Source organism: Peromyscus leucopus, chromosome 2 (assembly GCF_004664715.2).
Source record: "Peromyscus leucopus breed LL Stock chromosome 2, UCI_PerLeu_2.1, whole genome shotgun sequence".
Lineage (NCBI taxonomy): Eukaryota > Metazoa > Chordata > Mammalia > Rodentia > Cricetidae > Peromyscus > Peromyscus leucopus.
Window position 1 is genome coordinate 81709906 of NC_051064.1, and position 25688 is coordinate 81735593.

General features: G+C 37.5%; 1 protein-coding gene across 2 annotated transcripts in view; it reads left to right on the forward strand.

Annotated features, from left to right (window-relative positions):
* Positions 1 to 25688, forward strand: part of Frmd3 (FERM domain containing 3) — a 194689-nt gene that overhangs the window by 52545 nt on the left and 116456 nt on the right. For both annotated transcript variants that reach the window (XM_028873960.2, XM_028873961.2), the window contains exon 2: positions 6764 to 6868. In XM_028873960.2, coding sequence (XP_028729793.1) covers positions 6764 to 6868 — 105 coding nt within the window. The remainder of the gene's footprint in view (positions 1 to 6763; positions 6869 to 25688) is intronic.

Sequence of the window (25688 nt, forward strand, 5' to 3'; positions counted from 1 at the left end):
TATTTGATACACACACATATTTATATATATATCCTTTAGGGACCTCCATTCCCATTGGCCTGATCTGCTTTTATAGAAATTAATTACCCTACTACAGTCACACATATTCTAGTCATTACAGTGTTTGCAGTAGTTATTTTATCTCAAGGGTCTTGAATAGTCTTAAGGAGATGTTGCTGAGAGCTATATACTGGTTACTGTGGTCAGTCACTAAAAATAGTCTAAGAGTTTTTTTTTAAGTTGCTAAAAAATTCATAGAACATTTTAGGGATAGAATATGACCTATAAGCAGAAATTTAGAAATTAGAGATATCAACAAACCAGGCTCTTCCCTTAGGAGAAAAAAGAAATCCAAGTATGTTATGCAAAAGCAAGTTCTTTTTGATTTTTTTTTGTGTGTGTGAAGAATTCTTGACCCACATAGCTTTTTAAAATTTATCTCACTTGTGATAAGATGTAGTTGCTTATTCTGGAATCACATGCAAAGAGCTTGCAATCAATCACAAATGATGAGTTTCTGTTACATTCAGTTAGTGGATCAAGTTCAATTTCTTTAAACTCAAAGGAGTTTAGACTATTTTGGACATTGAATTCAGCTATCCAAAGGCAAAATTTGTCATTTCAGTAAGCAGATTTAGAAAACAATTACCAAATTTTATGATGAAATTTATTCTGATAATTTATCTTTGATTTCTTAGAAAGAAATAAAGCCTCACAACTCATACAAGCAACTGCGACTTGGTTTCAGGAAAACAATAGAAGCTTCAGATCATAGCACCACCTTATACGCCCCAGGATATTTTTAGTAAACTCAGGCAAAGGGCTACCTTATTAATCATAACTTGCTCAGCTGCTAGCAATACCATTGTGTTAAATGCCATTATGTAGAGCATGAAACAAAATAGTCTCTCTTTTTAAAACTACTTTTTTAGCTTTTGAGTTTATACTATAATTGCATAATATTCCTCTTGCCTCTCCGTCCTCTTGTGTAGCCCTCCTTTCAAATCCATGACCTCTTTTTCTTTAACTATTGTTATTTATCATCTATCTATTGTCTAACCTATCATCTGTCATTTATCTACCTATCATCTATCTATTTAGCTATCATTTATCCATCTATCATCACTATCTATATATCTGTTTATCTATCCATCTATCTATATTCCTAAATATTTAAATACAGCTATCACTCAGTGGGTATAATGGTACTTGTATGTTTATGTTTTCAGGACTGACCATTTAGTGTTGAATAAAATTGATGTGCTCTTCCCTGGAGAAGACTACTTCTCCTGTTCTCAGAATTCCTCAGTTGTCTGAAGTTTTTCCATAGACTTGAGGCCTCCTGGGTTTTCAGACATTCATGTTAGCATATCTATTGGAAATATCTTTGTTCAGGTCATATTTACGCAGTCATGTTGATGAGACTTCACAGGTGTAGCTCCCATCACAACAAACTCCCTGTTCCTTTGGCTCTTACTACATTCTACCACATCTTCCACTGTGATCCCTAACACTTGTGTGCAGGAGTTGTCTTATAGATGTATCAGTTTGGACTGGGCTCTATAACTCTCGATTTAGGTTAGTTGTAGTTTTATGTAATGGTCTCTTTCTATGGCAAAGAAAAGTTTCCATGAGGAGGAATGAGAACTACACTTACCTGTGGGTATAAGGACAAATATTTAGAATGTAGTTAGAAGTTATAGCAGTTTAGTATAGTGGCAATTGTAGGTTCTCCTTCAAGATCAGTGGCTTCACTAGCCCTTGGTAGTTGTCAGGTTTCCAGTACCAGGCATGGTTTCTTCTTGTAGAGGTGGCCCTCAGTCCAATTACAGTGCTGTTGATTACTGACAAAGTATGAATGCCACTATCGCGATTCCTTAGGGTTTTTGTGCTATGCTACTCTTTGTTGTGAGGTAGGGTAGAACCCTTGGTAGCTTCCCTTCTTTGAAAGCTTGCACCTTTTGGTACAAGAAAGGTTGTATTCAGAGAAGAGACATTCAGATCAGAATCACTTCAGTGACTTCTGGGCCTCTGTTGTTTTGATAGTCCTATGAACAAACCTCACCTAACAATCAAATGAGGGCTCCTAAAGCCCAGTGATGGTGTTTATTAGATGGTCTATTGTTCTTGGGGTGGGGGCATTGAAAACTCAGATGGGAAAACTTCATTTAAACTATGTATGTGTATTTAAAAACTAACCTCTGTGTATTGTATGTATTTTAGGTCATAATTAACATTATAGCTTATTATGAATTTTTCAGATACTCTTAATGTTTTTATAGCCCTCCTTTCACCATTTTCTATATTTATCTATCACCTTTTCCATAGTTAGAGCCCTCCCACTCATTTTTTTTCCCATTTCTCCCATCAGACCGTTCTACCTTGCTATTCCCTTTTATTGCTCCTTTATCTTCTTCCCAACAGTGGTCCATTTTTACTTTACTGGTTTCTGTGTTTACTCCGGCATATGTATTCCCATGTGAAGATTTGGAGTTCAAAATCTCAGATGAAAAGAATATGCAATATTTGTATTTTTGGGTCAGGGTTATAACATTCAATATATCATTAGATAATTTCCTGACTTCAGTGGGATTGATTCAAGTTTCCCTCCATTTGTGTTGGTGTTGCCTATTGGTTTTACCTATATTGCCTTTATTGTGTTGAGGTATGTTAACTCTAGTTCTTTCTCAAGGACTTTTATCATGAAAGCAGATTGGATTCTCTCAAAGGCTTTTTCCTGCATCTGTTTAAATTCCTTTATATAGGTTATTGATGTATTAATGGTAACCCATTCCTAAATTTCAGCAATAAAGCCAACTGGTTACAGTAAATAATCTTTTTTATTTATGTCTATATTTGGTTTGCAAATATTTTATTGAATATGTTCATCGGGGATACTGGCCTATATTTCTTTTTTCTGTATACTTTGTTTTTAAACCATAATATGCCATGGGGTGTTTCATTTCTGGTCTTGTCCATTTAGTATTCTGTTTATCTCTTGTATCTGTATGAGTATCTACATATCCTTAGTTTGGGGAAATTTTCTTCTATGATCTTGAGGAAGATCTGGTCCCATCAATTGACTTGGGATTCTTGTCCTTCATGATTCCTATAATTCAAAAGTTTGGTTATTCCATGGTGTTCTGCTTTTCTTGTATATTCATTTCATTTTTTTTCTTTTTACATACTCTCTGCCTATTACTCTACATCTTCTACTTTACCTTTGAGTCTTGATATTCCATCTTTTGCTTGATTTATTCTATCTGTAAGTCTTTGAGTCTTCTAGTTGGGTTACTGGGGTTTTCAGTTTCATCTTCATTTCAGCTTATGTCTTCTTCAGTGTTTCTATGTCTTTACTGAATTCCATTTTCAAATCCTGAAGTGTCTTAGTCATTTCCATCACTCTTATGTTTGTGTTTTCTTGTATATTACCCTGACATTTGTTCTCTTTAGGTTCTTTTTCTTTAATTTCATTGAGCTGTTTCTTTTTGTCTTTTTTAAACTCTTTGAAATTTTTGATGAAGTTTATGATTGTTCTATTAAGTTCTGTGTCCTGTGATTCATAAAGGTAATTTTTATTGGCAAGAAATTCTACAGGAAAGCCAGGCAGTGGTGGCACTCACTTTTATTCCTAGCACTTGGGAGGCAGAGGTAGGCAGATCTCTGATTTTGAGGCCACCCTGGTTTACAGAGCAAGTTCCAGGACAGCCAGAGCTACAAAGAAATCCTGTCTTGAAATCCCCCCTCAAAAAAAATTCTACAGGACTGGTGGTTTTTTGTTTGTTTGGTTGGTTGTTTTTGTGTACATGGGTGCCAGTAGTATTCCTGTGATCATTCATGTTGTTTGTGTCTTTCCAGTGGTATCTGTGCCTGTGGACTTTTATTAGTTCTATGTCTGACATGAAGAAAGCAGATTGGAGCATGAGAGAAGTGCACATTGGGTTGGGCCTAATGGTTGGTTATACCTTAGCTAGAATGAAGTAAGAAGGACATAGGTAACTGGGCTAATATGTAGAAGGTGCATTCTAGTCCAGTGTGGGCATCAATGTGGGGTTTGGAGGAAGGTGTGTGGTGGCGAGGAACAAAAGGACTCACCTGGCTAGATTCTAGAGCAGCATCTGGCCATATGGCAAGGTGGTTGTGGTATAGAAGGGAGCTGTTGGTCAGGATCAGCCAGTATGAGTCCTGGCAAAAGCCTAGAGTTTGCTTGCAGTCTAGTCAAGGGTACCCTTTCTAGTCTGGGGCACAGTATGTATGACACTAGCTATCTATGAAGGAGCTTAGGAGTGTGCTTAGAAGGGGAAATCAGGAGTCACTGAGCTACATCCTGGAGAAGGATGTGTAGGATGTGGTTGAGTGGAGAGATTGGAAGTGATGTGGGAGGGGCCTATGTATCAGGGTAGGCAGGTTAGGAGGGATAGGTCCTGGCCAAAGCCTAGAGATTAGTTGTTGCACAGGGAGGGATGGTAAGAAAAGGCCCGGGTACTGGATGTAAAAGCTAGGCTGACTCTGCGCGGATAGGATAGGTAGGTGTTTGTACTAGAGGAATAGAAGGATTCATCCAGCTAGATCCTGGAGAGTGGTGGAAGAATCAGCACCACTCCTTCTTTTGACATCTCAGTGTGTCAGCCTGGCTAGCCTTCAATTCAATATATAGACCAGGCTGACCGGAACTAACAAAGATCATCTTGCTTTAGACTGGAGTGCTATGACTAAAGACATGTGTGGAGGCTTGAGTGAAAAATTGGACTCCCAGACTAATATATATGAGTATTTGGTTCCTAGTTGGTGGAACTGTTTGGGGCAGGATTAGGAGGTGTAGCCTTGTTGAAGGGAGTGTGTCACTGGGGGTGGGTTTTGAGCTTTCAAAAGTGCATGCCACACCAAGTCTTTCTCTCTCTTTCTCTTTCTCTTTCTCTTTCTCTTTCTCCTCTTCCTCTCTCCTCCTCCCTCCCTCCCTCCTCCCTCCCTCCCTCCCTCCCTCCTCTCTCTCTCTCTCTCTCTCTCTGACTCATGAATAAGATGTAAGCTCTCAGCTATTGTTTCCATGCCATACCCACTTGTTTGCTGTCTTGTCCCTGTCATGATGATCATGTACTCATCCTCTGTAAGCAAGTTTTCTATTATGCTTTCCTTTGTAAGTTTCCTTGGTCATTATGTCCCCTGCACAACAATAGAACAGTAACTAAAGACAGCATGTGTCACCACACTCGGCCCTAAAACTGTTTCTAATATCTTGGAACCATTAAGCTCTTAAATTTTAAAATTTCTTTTTATTGATCATAATGCACTCCTAAAGTAGTTCATAGATCTGTCAACAACTAAAACAAGAAGATTTATTTATTTTATTTTATATGTATGATATGTGTTTCATCTGTCTGTCTGTCTATGTGCCTGCTGCTAAAGGAGACTAGAGGAAGGCAATGGATTGCCTGGAACTAGAGTTACAGACAGTAGTGAGCTACAATATAGGTGCTAGAAGTCAACTCTAGGTCCTTTGCAAGAGCAGCAGACAATCTTTATCGCTGAGTCGATCTCTCCAATCCCTTGTCAGCAACCTTATTGAAGTATGCTCTTCTCTTTTGATTTATCATGATTCTTAAACTGAAGAAACTGAATTTCACAACATTGCTAGTGGGAGTCAGGATATCCCAATGTCTTTCACTGTACATCTAGTCTCTCAGTGATCTCAGAATATTCCAGAATGACAAAGCGGTTGGACAGAAATCCACATTCCACACCCAGATTCTGTGACTGAGATCCTACCTTGATCCATGCAAATTGTGTAATATTAGACAAGTCAGTGAATTATTTTGTGGTTCAGTTTTCTCAGAAAACTAAATGAGTGAATAACAGAAACCATGTACAGCAAGGAGTCAGCGGCACTGTAAATTGTAAATTGTGGGTCCTCACATGGTATTGAATGTGAAATGTTTTCTCAGTTATAAAAATTGTAAAGAAAATCAAATGACCTGTAATATGAAACAGAACACACAAGAGCACATGGTACTTATGTAAGATCTTGCTGTGTATACCACTGATTCCACTTTCCGGGTTTTCCTGTGATTTAAAGAGTGTATATGCTAACGTGTGTGTGTGTGTGTGTGTGTGTGTGTGTGTGTGTGTGTGTGTGTGTGTGCGTGTGTGTGTGTGTGTTGGCTCACTCTTGTGGTTTGAATGTCACATGTGCCTGTAGGCTAATGTGTTTAAACATTTTCTTCCCAGACGGTGGTGCTATTAGAAGAGTTTATGAAACCTTTAGGATCTGGGGCTTCACTGGAGGAAGTGGGCTTCTGTGGTAGGAGTTTGAGGTGGCTTTTTTGTTGTTGTTTTGTTTTGTTTTGTTTTTTTCTGTTTTGTTATTTGGATTGTTTTTTTTTTCTTAGCTGTGCTTTCTTTCACCCTTCTGTTTCCCTGATCTAGATGTGCACACTCAGTCCCACATTCATTGCCGTGTCTTTCCTACTAGAATGGACTGTATCCCATTGAATCACAAATAAAAATAAAGCTTTCCTACTTTAAGTTGCTTCTTGTCACGTGCTTGGTTACAACAACCAGAAAATTACTAATCTGCTCACCTAGTAAACTCTGTTGCTTAAGGAGGTTGTAATTAAACAATATTGGAAACCCTTATGCCAGTTTCTAAAGTGATTAAATCCATTGTTCTAAACACAGACACAGTTGGATAAGAAAGGCCTGCTGGGAATGGAATAGGAATGGGTATGTGAGCTCTGGTTGTAACTTAAATGTACTTCTTTTACAGAGGGAGACCAAAGGCCAGTTTCTTATTGAATACATCTGCAACTACTACAGCTTGCTGGAGAAGGACTACTTCGGAATTCGCTATGTGGACCCAGAGAAGCAAAGGGTAAGAGCCTATCTTGATCTCCAAACTATGGGACTAGGGGGAGGCTCAGAATGTCAGGCACTGCGGGATCCTTTCCAGAAGCCTTATGGTACCTTTGTTCTCATGAATTATTGGCATGAGAAGTAAAACAGCTGCTGGGTGTGTGGCTGGAATACTACCTGACTGGAAGGAATAGGAAGACCAAAAGGCCTTTCAGAAAGCTGTTCTCACATGAAGAGAAGTAAGAAGACTCCTATGCTCTTTGAGTTTAGACTTTACAAACCTCCTCAGAATAGTTTCATATAATCTATTATGAAGAACCCTCCCCCATGCACACATACCACAAGAACCTACTGGCGAAGGTAGGGGATGGACTTGGTAAGGAAAGGGTTTCCTTGTGGAATGATGGAAATGTTTGGAGTCTGACATAGATGATTCTTATCCAACACAGCCAATGCCACTGAAATGTACATTTTAAAAAAATGGTTTATTTCACATTATTTGAAAGAGACTTTGGGATAAAATAGTGAATCCCTACATGGAAGCAAGCAAGAGAAGCTTGCATGTTGACCATCAGCAACACATGGCTTTAGGGAGGTCACTGGAATCCACAAAGTGCTTCCCTTCACACACAGTGGCATTGTATGAACAGTGAGCTTGATTGACAAAAGCTGGATACATAGCTGGAGAAGACAAATAGCAGCAGAAGGCACTGAAATAGTGTAGGGATTGAGTGTGTGTGTGTGTGTGTGTGTGTGTGTGTGTGTGTGTGTGTGTAAATAACCCAAGAAAACTGTTGTCAGTTTGACAGGGATTCAAGGAGCAGGAAACATTGGGAGGGGCTGGAGAAAGTAAAGGAAAAGATGGGAAATGATGTAATTGTATTTTAATTAAAAAATAGGATTAATCGACTTGTTTCCAATAAATGTATATCACTATCAAAACTAATCCCAAATTTCAGATAGAAGGATAAAAAAGGTATATCAAGGAAATAAAACTAGAAAGGAAAAAGTAACTGCTCTTCTGGTACCTGAAAAAAATAGATTTCAAATTAAAATTAGTAAAAAATACATAAAGAATATCTCTTGGTGACTTCATATGGATGAAGAAGACAATCTGCATTGCAGATTGCAGTTCTAAACATAGATACCCTAAACACAGCCCTCAGAACAGAGTCAAGAAAACTTTGCACAGGAGGGAGATGCAGTCCCTGAGTGAAGAATGGCATGAGTGAAAAATCAACATAGAGTATAGCCTGGGCTAGGACCAGGGAGACAAAACAATAGATACGGAGGTAAAAACAACATTAAGGTCAGTGATTTCATTTTCTCCTATCTCCCTCTACCCTGCTTTCCTTTCCCCCACTCCACAGCTATTCAGTATCTGCCAGTGTTTTTATTTTCTTACATCTCCACTCAGCTCTTCTCCCCCTACCAGTTGTTTATTTATTTAATAAAGCATATCCATGTAACAGGCTGACATTGTACCCTATTGTCCATGCCTGTTATGGTTTTGTGCACACTCTCCCTTGGTCTCTTTTCTTTTTTTACCTATTTTTTTTCTTTTTTTTCCCATATGCTTTTCTCTTACTGTCATATAGCCAAAGCCCAGAGACTGACCTTACAGATATTGTAATATCTGAGTACATTTATTCATTCACTCCTTTCAATCTATCATTAAACAAAACCTCTACATCTCTCCTCACTTTTTGCCTCCTTATTCTCATTCTTTTATGTCTTTCTTCTCTTTCTCCCATCTAACAACAAAATACTAATCACTAGTCTCTTTGTTATAGCTTATTTCTGCTTCTCTTCGCTTTTCCACACATATAAGTAATAACTATAATTTTTATGTGTGCAATATTATAAGCATTCCTTTACTTATTAGATCAATTAGGATTTTACAAGTACCTGTATTATAGTCACCTTCTACTGTATTATATCAGTAGGTTAAATACTGGATAGGAAAAATTGTAGAAAATTATTCTCAACCCATAGGGGATTGGATATAGAGCCTTTTACCTGGAAAAGAAGACTGACAGATTAAAATATCACTACAACCATACTACAACTGTCTTAGTTAGGGTTTTATTGCTATGAAGAGACACCATAGCCACAGCACTCTAATAAAGGAAAACATTTCATTGGGAATGACTTACAGTTCAGAGGTTTAGTCCATTATTGTCATGATAGGAAGCATGGTGGCATTGCAGGTAGACATGGTGCTGGAGGAGCTGAGAGTTCTACATCTTGATCCATAGGCAACAGGAAGAGATTGTGACAAAATTCCTCCAACAAGGCTACACCTGCTCCAACAAGGTCACACCTCCTAATAGTGCCACTCCCTATGGTCCTATGTGGGCTATATTTATTTAATCCGCCACAACAACCATTTCTGTTTTTATCAATATTTACTAGCTGCTATGTATAGCAGGATCTTCAAAGTTCTTATTAATAAAAAACCGAGCGAGTTATCGGGTCAATGCTGGTAGATAGAAGACAGAAAAGCCACAGCTATCTCACTTGCAATTCTCAGTGGTTTGTTTCTAGACTGGAGGTTGAGTCCTATCGGAATGGGTTCAGCTGAATTATGCTCAAAGCTGAATGTTACAGCAATGCTTAAAAATTTTCTAGTTTTGGTCTCAGCTTATATTTTTTTGCTTTTACACCATCTGGATTAAAGGTGGCTTTCTGGATTAGGGTGTGTCATGCTTGACTATTTCAATGTGGCTTGAACTCAAGAGATCAGAGGATTTCTATCTCTGGATGCTAGGATTAAAGGTGTGAGTGCACATTTTCTAGTTTGTATTAGTGGTGTTGTTCTTGACCAGATAATTTATTAGGTACAAATATTTTGAGAAAAATACAACAGCTATGATCTTGTATAGCTGCATCAGTTGCAGTGTTATTGACATACAAAACTGAATAGATTCTTATTTTAATTTGAGCCAGGGTCTTGCATTAAAGAGTCTCACACAAAAAATAGGTCTCACAAAAAAAAAAAAAAAAAAAAAAAAAAAAAACTTAGGCTAGCCTCAGCTTCTTCTACATCCTCTGGCTTCAGCTTTGTAGGCTCTAAAATTATAGGCATGTGGTTCTGGGGCACTATGCTTGCATAATTTTTATTTGGTTTGATGTTTCCATTTCTGTGGATCAGACTCAGAGCCTTTTACAAGCTAGGCAGGTATTTAACCACTGAGTTACAATCCAACCTCTTAAAATTGCATAGCTTGTGGACTCAGAAAGATGTGATTTGGAAACTTTATTTCTTCTGGTTAGTAAGCTGTTTGACCCACCAGGTTATATTACTTCTGTGCTCTGTCCCAGTGGAAACAATAAATAGAATATTTGCTTTATGACTCTTAAGAGAACTAGAATATGGCACATGACATATATTGACTGTGTTATATGTTGTTCTCCCTGTGATTTGATGCTATTGCTTTACAGTTACTATGCTTTGGCCAGGTCCAGGTAAGTAATTAGAGGTGTGTTTAGAACCTACTGAACATACAAATGTTTGTAACTTCTTTTAAAGTTAAGAGAGATGCTGTTAAGAGTAGCTGATGACTTAGTTGTTTATAAAAATCTAATCAATTAAGAAAACCAGGTGAGCTAGAGAAGCAAAATGTTATTACCCACATTGTGTAGTTAGTGGATTACCTGTACCTCCTCTCAGCCTCATTGATGGAAATCACTGTGGAATATTATTATTTTAAATCTGCCATATTCATTCTACCATTTTCCTCAGGTAATGAGGGAAACTTTTGGGAAACATTTTTTATACAAGTAGCTGAATTTCATAACTCTAATTTCTATTATTGTGGTTTCAAATATAAATTGTACTAGATCTCCCTCCCTAGTTTTGTACCCTGTTGCAGGATATTTGTTTACACTGTGTAAAGATATGTCGTTGTGACTGATTTAATAAAGAGCTGAATGGCCATTAGCCAGACAGGAGAGACTAGGCAGGACTTCTGGGCAAATAGAGGAACTCAAGATGAATCTAGCACATGAGAGAAATGCTAGCGAGACACTGAAGAAGTCAAACAGAGGATAAAGAGGAAGGTGACCAAGCCACATGGTAGAATGTAGATTTTTTTAAAAAAATGAGTTAATTTAAGTTATGAGTTAGTTGAGAAAAAGCCTAAGATAAGACCGAACTTTCATAATTAATAAGTCTCCATGTCTTTATTTAAGAGCTGGTGGCCCAAAGGAAAGTCTGACTACAGTACCTCCTACCATCTTCTCCAAATCTAAGCAAGGAAGCCAGACATTATGCATTACTAGCCACCAACCCAACCAAAGAAGAATTAGGCCACACCTAAGCTGTAGGTGATTGGTTTATATATTTGGTATTAATACATCCCCTTAATGTAAGTAAACATATCCCTGAGTTTTTGTGTAGGAAGTCAGATAATGAGCCTATTGCTGTCATATTAATAGTGGGAAAAAATCTTGTCTGTATCAGAACAGTTTACTTTTTCTACAAGCACCTTCAGGAGGACACAGAATGAAACAAACTATTGGGATGGTGGCAGAAAGCCAGATGGTATTATGTCCCACCACCTGCTCCTGCTATTGAAAGGCTGCTTCCTGCTGGTCTCCTCAGGGATAATTGCTTCTCAGATGTTCATCACTGAGACTACAAAAGGAACCAAAGATGTAGGACAGCCCTAAACGCAACAGGATTTGCTGCAAGCAGAAGTCCCTGTTTATGAATTTGCCTACTTAATGAATTTTATTTTGTTTTTAAAGATCAACAGAGTCAAATATCACAATTTCAAAAGCTGGAGATATATCACTCAGTGGTTTACAATGCTTGTTGCTCTTTTTGTTGTTGTTGTTTGTTTTTGTTTTTGTTTTGTTTTTTGAGGCAGGGTTTCTCTGTGTAGCTTTTGCTCCTTTCCTGGAACTCACTCTGTAGCCCAGGTTGGCCTTGAACTCACAGAGATCCTCCTAGCTCTCTTTAATCCCGAGGGCTAGGATTAAAGGTGTGTGTCAACAACACCCGGCAATGCTTGTTCCTCTTACAGAGAACTGGAGTTTGATTTTCAATACCAACACTGGGCAGCTCACACCTGCACATATTTACAACTTGAGGTCATCCTGTGCCCTCTTGTTGCCTCTGCAGACACCTGAACTCACATAAACACACACAGAGAGACAATGTGCACATACACCTAATTTAAAAATAAAAAGTATTTTAAAAATTACAACTTCTTGGGTGCCTTGTGGGATATGTACAGATGACTTGTTCTTCTAAGGAGAGGTCTTAGTCATTGAAGTCACATAACACAGATGCCTGTCATCTCCTCTTTAAAGCTGGATATGTTATTAAGAGGTCCAGGTGTGACTCAGAGAATTAACATTGCCATATTTGAGGATGCAATAAGACTACTTCAGCAGACAGCAGAACTTGGAGTTTAACCATAATTATTGCACACATCTAAAGTCCTCCAGAGAAGGGAGAGGAAGAACTGGAAGTTACTCCACATGTCTGATGTCATTAATTTAACAGGGAAGGGGTAAATACACAAAGTAATTGTTATGTTTGAAACAGAACACAACTATAGGAATAAGGGATGTAGGTGGGAAATGTAATTTTAGCCCAGTTGGAGTCAGGAAAAACAAAATACCTAAAATAGGGAATTTTCTCTCACTTTGTTGGAGAAGAACCTGGAGAGGAATCAATTTAGAGAAATGAAGTTTACACAGTATCACTGGATAAAGAAGAAGCAGTTGGACGTTTACAGCAGACTGAACATAAGATCTCACTGGAAACCAGGGACTTGGAAGTTTTGAAATGGCTTTCAAGTTAGATTTTAACAAGCCGGGAAGGGGTTACCATTGCTATGATACACAGCTTGAAGAAATACAAACAGTGCAGTCAGGCAGTGAACAGTTGAAGGGGACTTCTATTTTGAGCTTAAGTCAGCCAATTATTTTCAAAATTGAATAGTAATTGTTTCACATGAATGAAGTATGACAAGGAGCTGATCACTGTGTGAGTTATCTTACTGTGTAACAAGCTTCCCTATAATTTATTGACTTAGAACATCCAATATTAGATTTATATAGCCTAGGATATATACGATCATGGGGTTTGAGCAGGGCTAAATTGGGCAGGTGCTAGTGTGGTCTGGAAAAATCTAACTTTTATTTTTTTACCTTCATCTTCACAGGCTTTGGTGCCTTGGTTGAGGGAAGGAGTGAAAGGTGTAGGGGGACTCTACTCTCTGAATTTAGTTTCAGGACATCTGAAGTCACGACATGGCTGGCTAGGGCTCCACAAATAGAGCCAATCACCTAATGAGCTTGTAGAAAGTGAGCAGCACCTGTGTGAACATACTCAGTTTGGAAGGTTTGTTAGCATAGTTAAAGCACTGAGACTCTGTAAATGTTTGAAAATTTGAGTCAGAAACTAAATAAGGAGTTTTTTGCCTCAGATATAATTGTTTGTAACCAATAAAACATTTTATTTCTTCAAACCCTGGGATTTCATTGTGGAGCTATGAGGAGAATCAGAAAGCTAAGGAACACTCATATTTTAAGGTATGGCCTAGAAAAAGAAACGAGGAATACTCAAATAGAGCAGACAGGAAAAAATGAGGGAAACAAGGTTAGCTCTAGACTTAGCACAGAGAAGACTTGACAGTTTCAAGGGCTTTGGCTAAAAAATTTACCATGCAACAGTAGAAAAACCGTCCATGCCATTTGCCTCTTGTACAGCCTTAAACAGATTTCTTATCATTCTGTCCCTCGGTTTCTTCATCTTCTGACACATAGTACCTACGTTTTTTAAATGGATCATACAAATTAGCCATCTTATATAATTGATTTTATATGCCATGTTTTCAAGAGTATAAATAGACCCATGGGAAATATCTGACCTTAGAACAGATCAGTACTAATGTTATTGAATTTATATGGCATGATATCTAATGTTATGCATTAACAAATCGTAAGTTTGAATGAATTCAACAAATTCCCTTATTTTTAATTTTTTATTTATGTGTATGTATGTATGTGAACCACTTACATACCTGATGCCCATGGAGACCTAAAGAAGTTTTCATATTCTAGCCAGGAGGTGATGGTTCACGCCTTTAATCCCAGCACTTGGGAGGCAGAGGCAAGCAGATCTCTGTGAGTTCGAGGCAAGCCTGGGCTACAGAGTGAGTTCCAGGAATGGCGCAAAGCTACACAGAGAAACCCTGTCTCAAAAAACCAAAAAAAAAAAAAAAAGTTTTCAGATTCTCTAGAACGGTAGTTATAAGCAGTTATGAGCCATCATGTGGAAGCTGGGAAACAAACCTGGGTCTACTGTGAGAGCAGCAAATGCTCTTAGATACTTAATCATCCCTTCACTCCCCATAATTTCTCTTTTGATAGCTTGTTATTATCCCAATATAGTTTACAATAATCACAAATAATTGTTTTTACAAGGTATTATATTCATATTATGCCTATTTAATTTTTTAGTGTATACTAAAGAGTTATTGACTATAGAATATGAGCTGGCATGAAAGTATGTTTTCATGAGTTAAATTTTAATTCAATATCATTATGACTACATATTAGTGTATTACTTGTGACTGATTTTATACTTGAAAAAGAGTTCCTAGTGTAACAGAGACCATATTGGCCACAAAGCCTAAAATACCTACTTCATCTCACCTACTAGGGTGCATTGTAAGGATGCAGGGATGTACAGAATCTTGAAAGCATTGTAGGGAGCAGCATAGAGATAGAATATGGAGTTGATGAATATTTGAATGGAGGTTTATGCTTTTTTAGCTTACCCACCACCTCTTCGTTTTGTACAACTGTTGCTCCTTTTTAAGCCATCCAAGATTCTAGAATACAAAATCAATTTATGGCTACAAAAGTAAAATCTACTCTATCAAAGGCAGTTAAGTTTTTCTTCTGTGGCGGACTGCCAAGCAAGTGGACAGTAAATTGTCAGTATCCTTGCTGTGTAACTTGCTATTTGTTCCTGTGCCATATGCTTTACTGAAATGACCACAGTACCTTTTACTGGTAGGTAAATGATGGGAAGCTCTCTATTACTTTACCATCCAGAACTCTGATAAGGCCATATGCATTCAGATATCATTTTTTTTCTTTCCAACAGAAACCACTGGTTCCATAAATGGTCTAATTTATGCCTATAACACCAAGACTTGGTTACTTTGGGCTTTGTGCTGTTGAACATGAGAATCGGACATTTTTCAGGGCCATGGTGGGAACTATTTAGATATTTAAATCTTGTTACTATTAGGTGAAAATGTGTCTACTTTGAAAGATGTATTCATTGTTTTTTAAATAATCATGGATTATTGAATGTATTTCTTTGGTTTATGCATTTTTATAATTTATGGCACTAAGATTTTATAATTTAAGGAATGTAACTTAATTCTCTAATCATAAGCTAAATCCATGTCAACAGAAACCAAACATTTGAGGGTAAATAAGTGTTATATTATTTATTTTAGCCTTTTTAAGAATTTTGCAACTACCAAATTAAAAATCAGACCACTGATAAATTAGTTGCCCCTTCACATCTCATCTTCCCACCCATTAGCCCACATTAGAATGTGAAATAAGTGAAGAAATGATCTAGTTATGTACAATTGGTGCTAGAACGTTATAAAGAAAGACATATAAGAAAGACTTGATGATGTACTTACCCTACAGATTCACAGAGTGTGGACATCAGGAGCAAAAGGAATCTGCACCCAATCTCCCACCCCAACCCTGCATTCTTTTCTACTGTCATTGCAGATAAGAAGATGACAGTGTAGAAGTTTGGGACTCTCTCTGTGTTGCCTTCCTTTGGCTTCCTTGTATTCTTCCTCTTTTTGCTTTACACTGCTCTCAGTCAAAATGAATGTGTTCTAAGAAGGGACTTATGATATAATCAGGCTAGATTTTGTCAATACTAAAAGCCCTTTTATATTGGGGCTTTGTGGGGGCCAGGGTTTCAACTTAAGGTAAACGGAATAAATCTCCAAGAGTAGGATACTAGTCGCATAAAAGGAGAGGTAGAGAGGTTGTATTAGGTATGGTTCTCTAAATCAGGCCTTGAGCTAAAATTTTTCCCTTAGTGATTTTAGGCAGTGTTTCCAGGAAAAGAGTTGTGGGAGACAGAGGATTGGGATATAGAAAGGAAGGAAACAAAGCAATATCTTAATATTGGGCAAAGACCTTTCTTCCACCTCACAAGGGAGCTGAGGAATCAGAGATCATGCATGTTTAAAAACAACCCTGGTTTGTGGAAGTTAAGATAATTATGGAAGCTATCCTATAGTAGATTCCAATAGCTTAAGAAGCAACATTCCCAAAAAGACAAAGACTATTGTCTTAGTTAGATTTCTATCACTGTGATAAGAACTATGACCAAAAGCCACTTGTGTGAAAAAAATTTATTTTAATTTATAGTTGTAGTCCAGTATGAATGGAATTTGCAGCAGGAACTCAAGGCTGGAAGCAGAAACTGAACCTGGAAGCAGAAACTGAAGCAGAAGCCATGGAGGAGCACTGCTTTCTGCTTTACTGTCTAAGTTCATGTTCTGCTACCTGGCGTATTCCTCCCAGGACTACCTTAACCAGAAATGGCTGAGCCTTCCTACATCAATCATTAATGAAGAAATGCCAAACAGATGTGCCTACAGGTCAATCTAATGAAAGCTTTTATTGCTTGAGGTTCCTCTTCCCAGTGTCTCTACCTAGTGTCAATAAGACAAAAGACTAGCTTCTGCTTCTGATGCCCTCCTGCTACTTTCAAATAATACTAATCAATATCCCCCTGTTTTGCTTTGTTCCTTCAGTTTATCTTATAGAACCAGCGATGGGAAATTAGCTTCCATACATTTTGAGACTTTTTATTCTTCAAGAAAATTGAAAAAATGAAGTGTTCAGCAATAGTACACAAGCCACAAAATCACATATTAGGTTAGCAGATTTTTCTTTCTGCCTTAAGGCATACCAGGTTTTAGTTATAAAATAGCATTGTTTCTTTTTAAAACTAAAATACCATAATTTCCAGGTAGCAAGTGAACTTAAATAAAATAGGGAAAGTATCTAAGCCTTATATCTAACTTCCAAGTACATCACGTAATGGTGTTATAGTTTTATACCACTAGAACTCTAGTAAAAATAGAAGTTGCTGACATGCTTCAGTGTTGACTGTATTGGCCACCTCTTAACTCTAATGGAAAGAACGAGCAAAGGAAGGAAACAAAAGAAGAAAGTGGAGAGGCCAAGGGCTAAAAGCTGCCTGGCAAATGCATAAATAATGTCCTTATGTAGAGGAGAATGAAAAGTGAGACAGGAAGGGGAAAGAGATCAATAACAAACAAATTTACTGAAAGCTACCAGTGTACCAGCCAAGGAGAAAGACTGTGACCCTGAGTGCAGAGCTGAGCTTCATGTCTTCCTGTCATATGGAAAATTCTTCACGCAGAGTAAAAATTACATGAAATTCACTTTCATTCTCTAGGTAGACCTTAGTTTTGTGGGTTTTTAAATTTATTTTTAATTATTCATGAAATGTACTAATACATGGAAAAACATTAAGGTTGAAATGTCTGAGATAAAATGCCATATGAAAGGCTAAAGTTCTAAATTCCTTTAGCCAACACCCATAAATTGGTACCCCTCACCCATACTATGTTTACTGTATTGCTTCTAAACTTTAAAGAATAATTTTAGATGCCTATATTTGTTTTTCAAACATTTTATAGTGTTTTGTACTTTTTATTTCCAAAACAAATTATGATAGAGTATTTAAATTTTTCTACAGTTTTCTCAATGTATGGTTCACTTACTATCTTAGCCATTATTCCTTTGCTGCCTATCAGCTGAAGAACAATTCAGTATAAGTAAGAGTCAAATCTAAAGACCATAATAACCATTTGTGTACTAACAACATGGTTGTACCTTGGAACATTTTGCACATAAGTTTTAAGAAAAATACTATTTTCTTTTAATTCTAAAATAAGTACAATTACTCCAAAATGGCAGGTTTGTACTTCTTTGATACTCTAGGGTCTTACCAAACATCATCAAGTTCCTTGTGTTCCTTGACTAATTTGGATATTATCTGCCTTTTGTCACAACATGCAAACTAAATTTCCAAAAGAAAATGACATCAAAAGCAGTCAAGCACAAACTAATGCTAAAACTATGAAGTCTCTGGAATGGTAGCTGTGGTATTGGCAGGAGCTTGCTGTGGCTATATTCCCTTGGGTTGCTAACTGCCACTACAGTTATAAATTACAGTTTACTTTTTCATCCTGCATTGTATCTAAAACTTTTGTATATGTTACACATAAAACTTTATCTCATATAGAACACTCATTTTTAATCATCCAGAATATTAGCAAACTACAGTTTATTTACCTATTTTCCTAATGATGGCCATTGGTGTTATTTGTAACCTTTTACTATTTCATATAAAATTGCATTGGAAATCCTTGCCATGTATTTCTTTATTTACATGCATGAATTACAGAATAAAAAATTGCTGTAACTATTATTAACAGATTAAACTTAACCCTCTTTGAAAACATGGTTTTCTATAATCCTTTGAAACATTTTTATTTCTAGGTTATTTTTCCTAGGTCTCTCTGCCTTGTGATTATCCCCTTGGGAAAGAATAGTTGCCCTAAAAAAGTAACTATCAGTCACATTGTATAAGTAAATGAGATACACAGAGCCTAAAAGGAAAGAAAATGGGAACTGATAAGAAACTGTGAGGTATATTTCTTAGAGTAATGAAGAAAGCAGCTCATTTAGAATAAATAATTTATTTAGGGCGCAGATGGTAAGTACCTTGAAGGCATTCCTTAAATATTTCCTATCCCTCTCCTTGGCAGACATAGCCAATCCCAAATGACATTCATTCTCTTTGAGCCTTCGTCCAGTATTAGTACCATCTTCACAGTGCATGAGATGCAACAGATTCGTTGATTTCCTGAATCAGTGTGACTTTAGAGAAAATGGGTTCAAATTCAGCAAAGGAAGGGTAAGGACTTCAAAGGATGCTAAGCAAGGAAAATTTCAAAATATTATTTACATTTCAGGCTAGCGAAATGACTAGTGATTATCTTCATGAAACAATAATGTGTGCAGGTCTCTGATGGCTCATACTTTTTTTTTTCCCTGAGTGTAATTTTAAATGAACCTGTTTATTTCTCCCAAAGTCATTTAATCACAATGAGATCTGTTTATTATTCACCTCCTTGAAACCCACTGAAAGATGGGGCCCATCAACTAAATTATGCATACTAAATTAAAATCATGGCAACAGCAACAAACCTTTGTAGTTTTTACAGTGCCGCTGTGAGACCCATATTTATTGTCTGCATAGTAACATTATCCCTAATGTTGATACTAGGTCAGGTTTCACTTTATATTTGTGGAATCTGAGATACACAGAATATTTTTGCACAAAGTTCTTTAGATACTAAGTGATAAGATGAATTATCTTTCTGGTTTTTTTTTTTTTTTTTTTTTTTGGTTTTTCAAGACAGGGTTTCTCTGTGTAGCTTTGCGACTTTCCTGGATCTCACTCTGTAGACCAGGCTGGCCTCAAACTCACAAAGATCCGCCTGGCTCTGCCTCCCAAGTGCTAGGATTAAAGGCATGTGCCACCACCGCCAGGCCTGATTTCTTTTTTTTATAATATGGTAAGGTTTTCAAAAACAACTTGGTATAATTTTGCCCAAAAAGAACGAAAGAAAGAAAGAAGGGAGGGAGGGAGGGAGGGAGGGAGGGAGGGAGGGAGGGAAGGAAGGAAGGAAGGAAGGAAGGAGGAAGGAAGAGAGAAAGAAAGAAAGATGCTCTTTAGAAGAAGCTTACCTATGCATGATTTCCTGATGAATTTTTCCATAATATTGAAGCCGTTAAAAGAGTCTCCTTACTGCTTGTGAAGACTGTACAGATCAGACATATAAGATTGGAAACTACTGATTTGGCCATTGAGTTTTTCAGTTCCTGAGAAAATAAAAAATATTCATCAAAGAAAATATTGCATTGTCATGAAAACTAATCAATGGGAAGCTGCATAGCTCAGATGTTAAAGACCCTCTCTCTGGAATTCTATTATGGTTTAGCTAGGTAGCCCTGGGCAAATCTTTTCAGATTAAGAGCCACAAGACTTCTGATTGGCAAATGAATAGCTGTGTGAAATAAATAAGCTACCCTGTAAAAGAAGAAACTTTTCAAGGGTACCTGGTATTCAGTAAGCAGTAAATGAATGGTTATTTTTGTTTAATTTTATGAGCATGAATTTACGTTAAACAATAAGTATAATGCAAAGCCTTGAGTTTAATAGGAAGACAGACAATATTATGGGGAGCCCCCCAGAAATGACCCCTCAGACAGAGTGTACAGGTAGTTAAAGTCTTTATTCTAGCCAGCTTCGACTACATTCAGGTATTTGGGACCTGGATGTAGTCCAAGGCATTTAGAGCAAGGGGCTTTTAAAGGCAAAATCCACATCCTGATGCTTAGCAGCAGCAGGGGAGATTTTGAACGAGCAAGCAGTTTAACAGAAGCTAAGAAAAGCAGTTAGCTGAAGGGGGAGGCTTGCAAAAGCAGGCAGTTTAACACAGCTAAATTAGCAGGGGCATCTTGACCTCAGGTTCCTAGAATAGAGTTAGGTAGTTTTCCATGGGATTCTTCATCAAGGAGATCAAATTCCAGTTAAATGTGAAATGGCATCAGCAAGAACACAAGATGGAGAACACAAGATGCACTGTCTAACAAGGAGGTACAGTGAAGTGTAAAAATTCTGATCTTTTCCTTTCTAGTATGGAGCAGGCAGGTGCACATGAAATAGACTTCCCTAAATTCATGATGTTGTTGACACAGAAACACAATTCTCACTACAAAGGGGTTAAGAGATAGTTTATTTTGGAGCCAAATGTGAATGACCATGACCCAAGAACACAGATTTAGCTTACACAAATGCTGTGTTCCAACAACAAAGCAAATTCATTAAGTATTTATAATAACAGAACAAAATAAGTCATAAATCAAAATGCTTTTCAATACTGTGATGGAAACATCAGAGAGGTTGCCTAGCAGCAAAACAGGGAGAACTCTGCTACAACCCTTAGATGCTGCCTGACAGCATTCTTAGTCTTTTGACTGATGGGATATAGGGTTTTGGTAACCTAAAGCATTTATAAGGCATTTTTGTTTACCTATTAGTCACAGGATGCTAGATCCAACAAAGAAATGGGAATGGAATGGGCTAAAGATGGCCCTCAGTAAATTTTAATTAGGCTCTGGACCTGTAACATTCCAAACTCTCCACAATCATTAAAGTTCTAGTCCCCTAATCAGCCTCCCTGAAGGTTTAAGTTTTAAGGTATAGCTTTTTTTTTTTTTTCTGGGACTTTCCTTCACAATGTATACTGCTAATGCAAAAACTACAGCTCTCATCTTAAAGAGATAGTTTATTCTGGAGCCATTTTGAGTGACTATGGCTGGGGAACACACATTTAAGTTACCCCAAATTCCATGTTCCAAGGTGGAATCAGTTTCATGAAGTTTTTTATAGTTTTATAGAACAAAGAAGATCACAAATTAAGGTAAGTTTAAAACTGTTATATTGTAATCGACAGAAGTGGCATGAAAATAGAAGGAAGAAGACAGGTATTTCCAGAAACAGAATTGTTTTTGAGTCACAACAGCTGAAAGATAATAGTACTTCTGCAGGAACGGTGTCTGTGTGCATGTGGCAAAGACGAGATTGGAGTTTCATAGGGTGGAAAGGGGCAGTAGATTGGGAAATGAACTGTGATGGCTGAGAAGGAAGGAAGAGCACAACTCCAACCTAGACAAAAGTAGACCGTCCTTACATTAGAACAATTGAAGAGCAACAACCTCTCTGGAATAAAGGGTGAGCCCTCAGGGTGATTTGGGCAGGTGTAAGTCAGGGAGTTGAGGGTATGGAAGTTTCAAGGTTTGAGTCTGAGCTCTCTGCAGTTTTCCTAAGAGCATATAGGGATGCAGAGTTCTGGAAGGCTCTGAGCAAGAAGAATGTCACTGATTAGTATTGGGGAAGCAGAGCTGAATATTTATCGGTCAAACTATGATTATTCCAACATATTCCAAACCTGAGGGAATATAAAATTGGACTGAAGATAGTTCAAGGCAGGGGATTCTACAGGCTCATCTTCATTTGTGGATAGGTTTTTTGTTTGTTTGTTTGTTTGTTTGTTTGTTTGTTTGTTTAGGGGAGGGGTGCTTCCTGCTGAGTTGGGGCAATGATCAAGGGTTCAGGAGTGGAGGGGTTGAAGTGATCCATAGAGGTGGTCACTGTGTTAGCTAGTGGTTGATATCCTTCTGGCCTGAAGAACCCTTTGACTGTTTGGGTGATGAAAACTTGTAATTTCTATTGAAGGAACTTGGTAAAGCAACTGAGAAGGTGGGATCAAATAATAAAATTATCAATATCATAGCTATTGGGTCCCTGGGTGAACCAAGTATCCTTCCTGAAGATTTTTTTTTTTCTAGTCAGATCTTGTTCTCTTTAATTTTTTTGGAGTACTGCAGCAGCCATAGAATTGAGTTGATTCTGAAAGATGTTAACTGATCTTAAATTTGTTTGAAAATTTTCTGAGAGTTGGTGCAACAGAGAGTTTAACTGACACAGAGAAGGCTTCAGAGCAGCTGTTTCTGTTCTGAGCTCTGGGTATTAAACAACACCCAGAGTGGCAAGATGAGTGGGTGAGCTGGGTAGTCCATTAGTTCCCTTTTTTGGAGTTAATTGATATGCTTTTAAAGGTTTGGGGGCACAGATCTCTGTTAATTGCTTTGAGCTGACAAAAGGGGTCATGTAGAAAGGGCAACAGTTAGTGTGTATCAGAGAGAGGCAATAATAGAACTTGACAGATGGCAAATATCCAGAACATAAGACCACATTGTGATGACATGTATTCTTGGAGTTTATAGTGTGAGAGAGGTAGCATCTATAACATACAAAAGATAAGACTGTTAGGATATTATAATTCCACCTTAGATTATAGTCAAGAAAATAGGGCTTGAGTGTGTGTGTGTGTGTGTGTGTGTGTGTGTGTGTGTGTGTGTGTGTGTGTATGTAATCAGGAAGAGGACTATTTAGTGACAATTGGTTGTCCAAATCACATTTCATATGATTTAGTATAACATCTGAGGACTGTAGTCCCTTGAATTGTTAAAAAGCATATCGATCATTTTAATCTTGTTTATACTTTCCTGGTTTTATTTCATTTATTTGCTTGTTTGTTTGCTTATATTTCCTGGTTTTCTTAGTTTATTCTTTTTGTTTTTGTACTATTAGGATCAATTGAAGATTTAGTCCTTAGGGGTCACTTGGGCTTATTAGGAATCTCTGATTCCTCGAGCCTTTCTTACTAGTTGTCCATCTATGTGAGGATATGTCAGAGGTTTGGCTTAGCCTGCCTATGACTTCCCCTGGAAGCACTGAGGAAATCTTTCCTCTGTGTTGATCCTCCTCTTTGTAGAGTGAATGCTGGTTAGACTTCATTGAGTCAATTCTCCTGAATAAGAGAATGGGTGAGAAAATTTCTAAAAATGGTCCATTTTTAGATCTTAGAGGTCCATTTATTGATCTTAGAGGTGAAAATATTCTCCCTTTTATTTCCTCTGACCACAATAGAGTATCCTCCAAGTATGGATATTAAACATGCAGAAAGTCATTTATACCAATCTGGACTTCTAACTACTGTTTAATTAATGTTCTGATAGCTGAATATGTCTAAATTAACTTTGATTGATTCAATATACATTTTAGCCAGGTTTTTTGTAGCTGCTGATCTTAGAGCTTAGAAACTTTGATACATATACGTTATATAACATTTATATTTGTTTCTTAATGCCATAAGACAATAGCATTTAAAAAATGAGTTACTATCTGTTATGAGAATTTTCTCCCTGGGGGAGAGAGAGACAAAACAATGTCTATTCCCACTTTATAAGGTTCAAATGACAAACCAAAGTTTAATTTCATCAAAGTTAACCCTAGGGAATTTATGGGCTTACTTACAGGAAGTTGGTAAAGAGGTAATGATGGCAGTGTTGGTGTCTCCCGAATCAGTCACACTGAAAAGTCTTTACTTTGTATGTATGAGGTAGGACACTTCATAGTCACATAAATAGATCTCCGCCCCCCATTTTCATTTTAGCCTTTTGTCTATATAAAATTGGCTGAGATGGACTATTAGGCTCTTTTGTGAAAGAATATTGACATTTAACATTATTTTATGCCAGCATAACTAAAAGTGTGAAGATGATAGTTATGTACCTCAGAAGATGGGACAGAAGCTCTCTATACTGAATCTTTGAAAAATACATTTGTCAGAACCAGAATTAGGATAATGATCAAGGAGATAATGTTTTGGCCAGAATTGTATAATTATGTATGTCTATCCTGGGATTCCTAACAGTGGGAGTCGGGGGTATCTCTGACTCTTTTTGCCTGCTCTTGGGACCCATTTTCCTCCTACTGTGTTGCATCAACCAGCCTTGATATGATAGTTTGTGCCTAGTTTAATTGTAACTTCATTGTGATGTGTTTGGTTGATATCCCTAGGAGGTCTGCTCTTTTCTGAAGGGAAATGGAGGAGGAGTATATCTATGGGAGAGGGTGGGTGGTGTGGGAAACTGAGGTTTAGATGTAATGTATAAGAGAAGAATAAGTAATTTTTTTTTTAGTTTAGAAGCCTTATGATAATTGTTCCAAAGATTTAGAATCATATTTATAAGTTAATTTGCTAAGTCATTATTATTGTTGTTGTTAATTTTAGTTTTACTATGAAAAGAAAATGAAATGGAGTGAAGTTAATAACTTAGTTTACGTGAGCATTTACTTTTAAGTCAATTTTGTCCTAAGTACATGCTGTGAAAGAATAAACCATAATCATGTGCTGACAGACAATCAATATATATACATAATCACATGTAAGACACATACTAGTAAACCAAGATTGTGAGCATTATTTGTTTGTTTGTATTGTGTTTTCTACACTCCTCATTGTGAAAGGGAAACTGAACATACGTATCTTTAGCAAACACATTGTTAGATTGGGCAGAAGCAAAAGTAAATACATGTGGAACAAAGGAGTACTGGGGGCGGGAGACATCTTATCTTAGAAGATAAGGGCCTGGAGACCCCAGGCAGAAATGGCAGGCATTGACACTCAGCAGAGCCTCCTATGGTGGCTCTTCACTGGCAGCGGCTTGTCCCTGTTGGGATCTGTGTTTCTGTGTTTCTTGGGCTGTTTTGTTCTCCTTTTCCCTATCACATTCAGGAGGCCAGTCTGACTCCAGAGATTTGGAGGACAACATTCTAAGAAAAACATACTTGAGTCTGAAGTGGGAGGGCCAAATTCCTCCCACATTCCAGAGCCAGCTTCTCAGTTTAACCAGCACATGACAGTTTGACAATAGTGGCTGCTCTACTGTTAGCATCCAAGAGAGTTTAGGAAACTGAGTTTAGAAGTTTAAGCTGGTAAAAGTGCAGAAATGGAGGAACAAAGCAAAGGGCCAGAGTAAAGACAACATATGTGAAGTGGGGAACACTTCTCATCTTCTGTCATTCTGTCATGTGAAGTTGTTTGAGTCAGTGAGACTCTGAAAGTCAAATTTCCAAGTTGTCGTAAGTACAAACCTCAGTAGACAGGTATACCTTGAGTTTTGTCCTCAGGCAAGCCAAAGTGTGTGAGAATGGTAACGATCTTGGAAAGATAAGTGTAAGGCTCCTTTCTGGTAATAAGTTCCCGTAACCAGAACACAGCTGTAAATGAGTGAGTGGGGACTGGAATGGG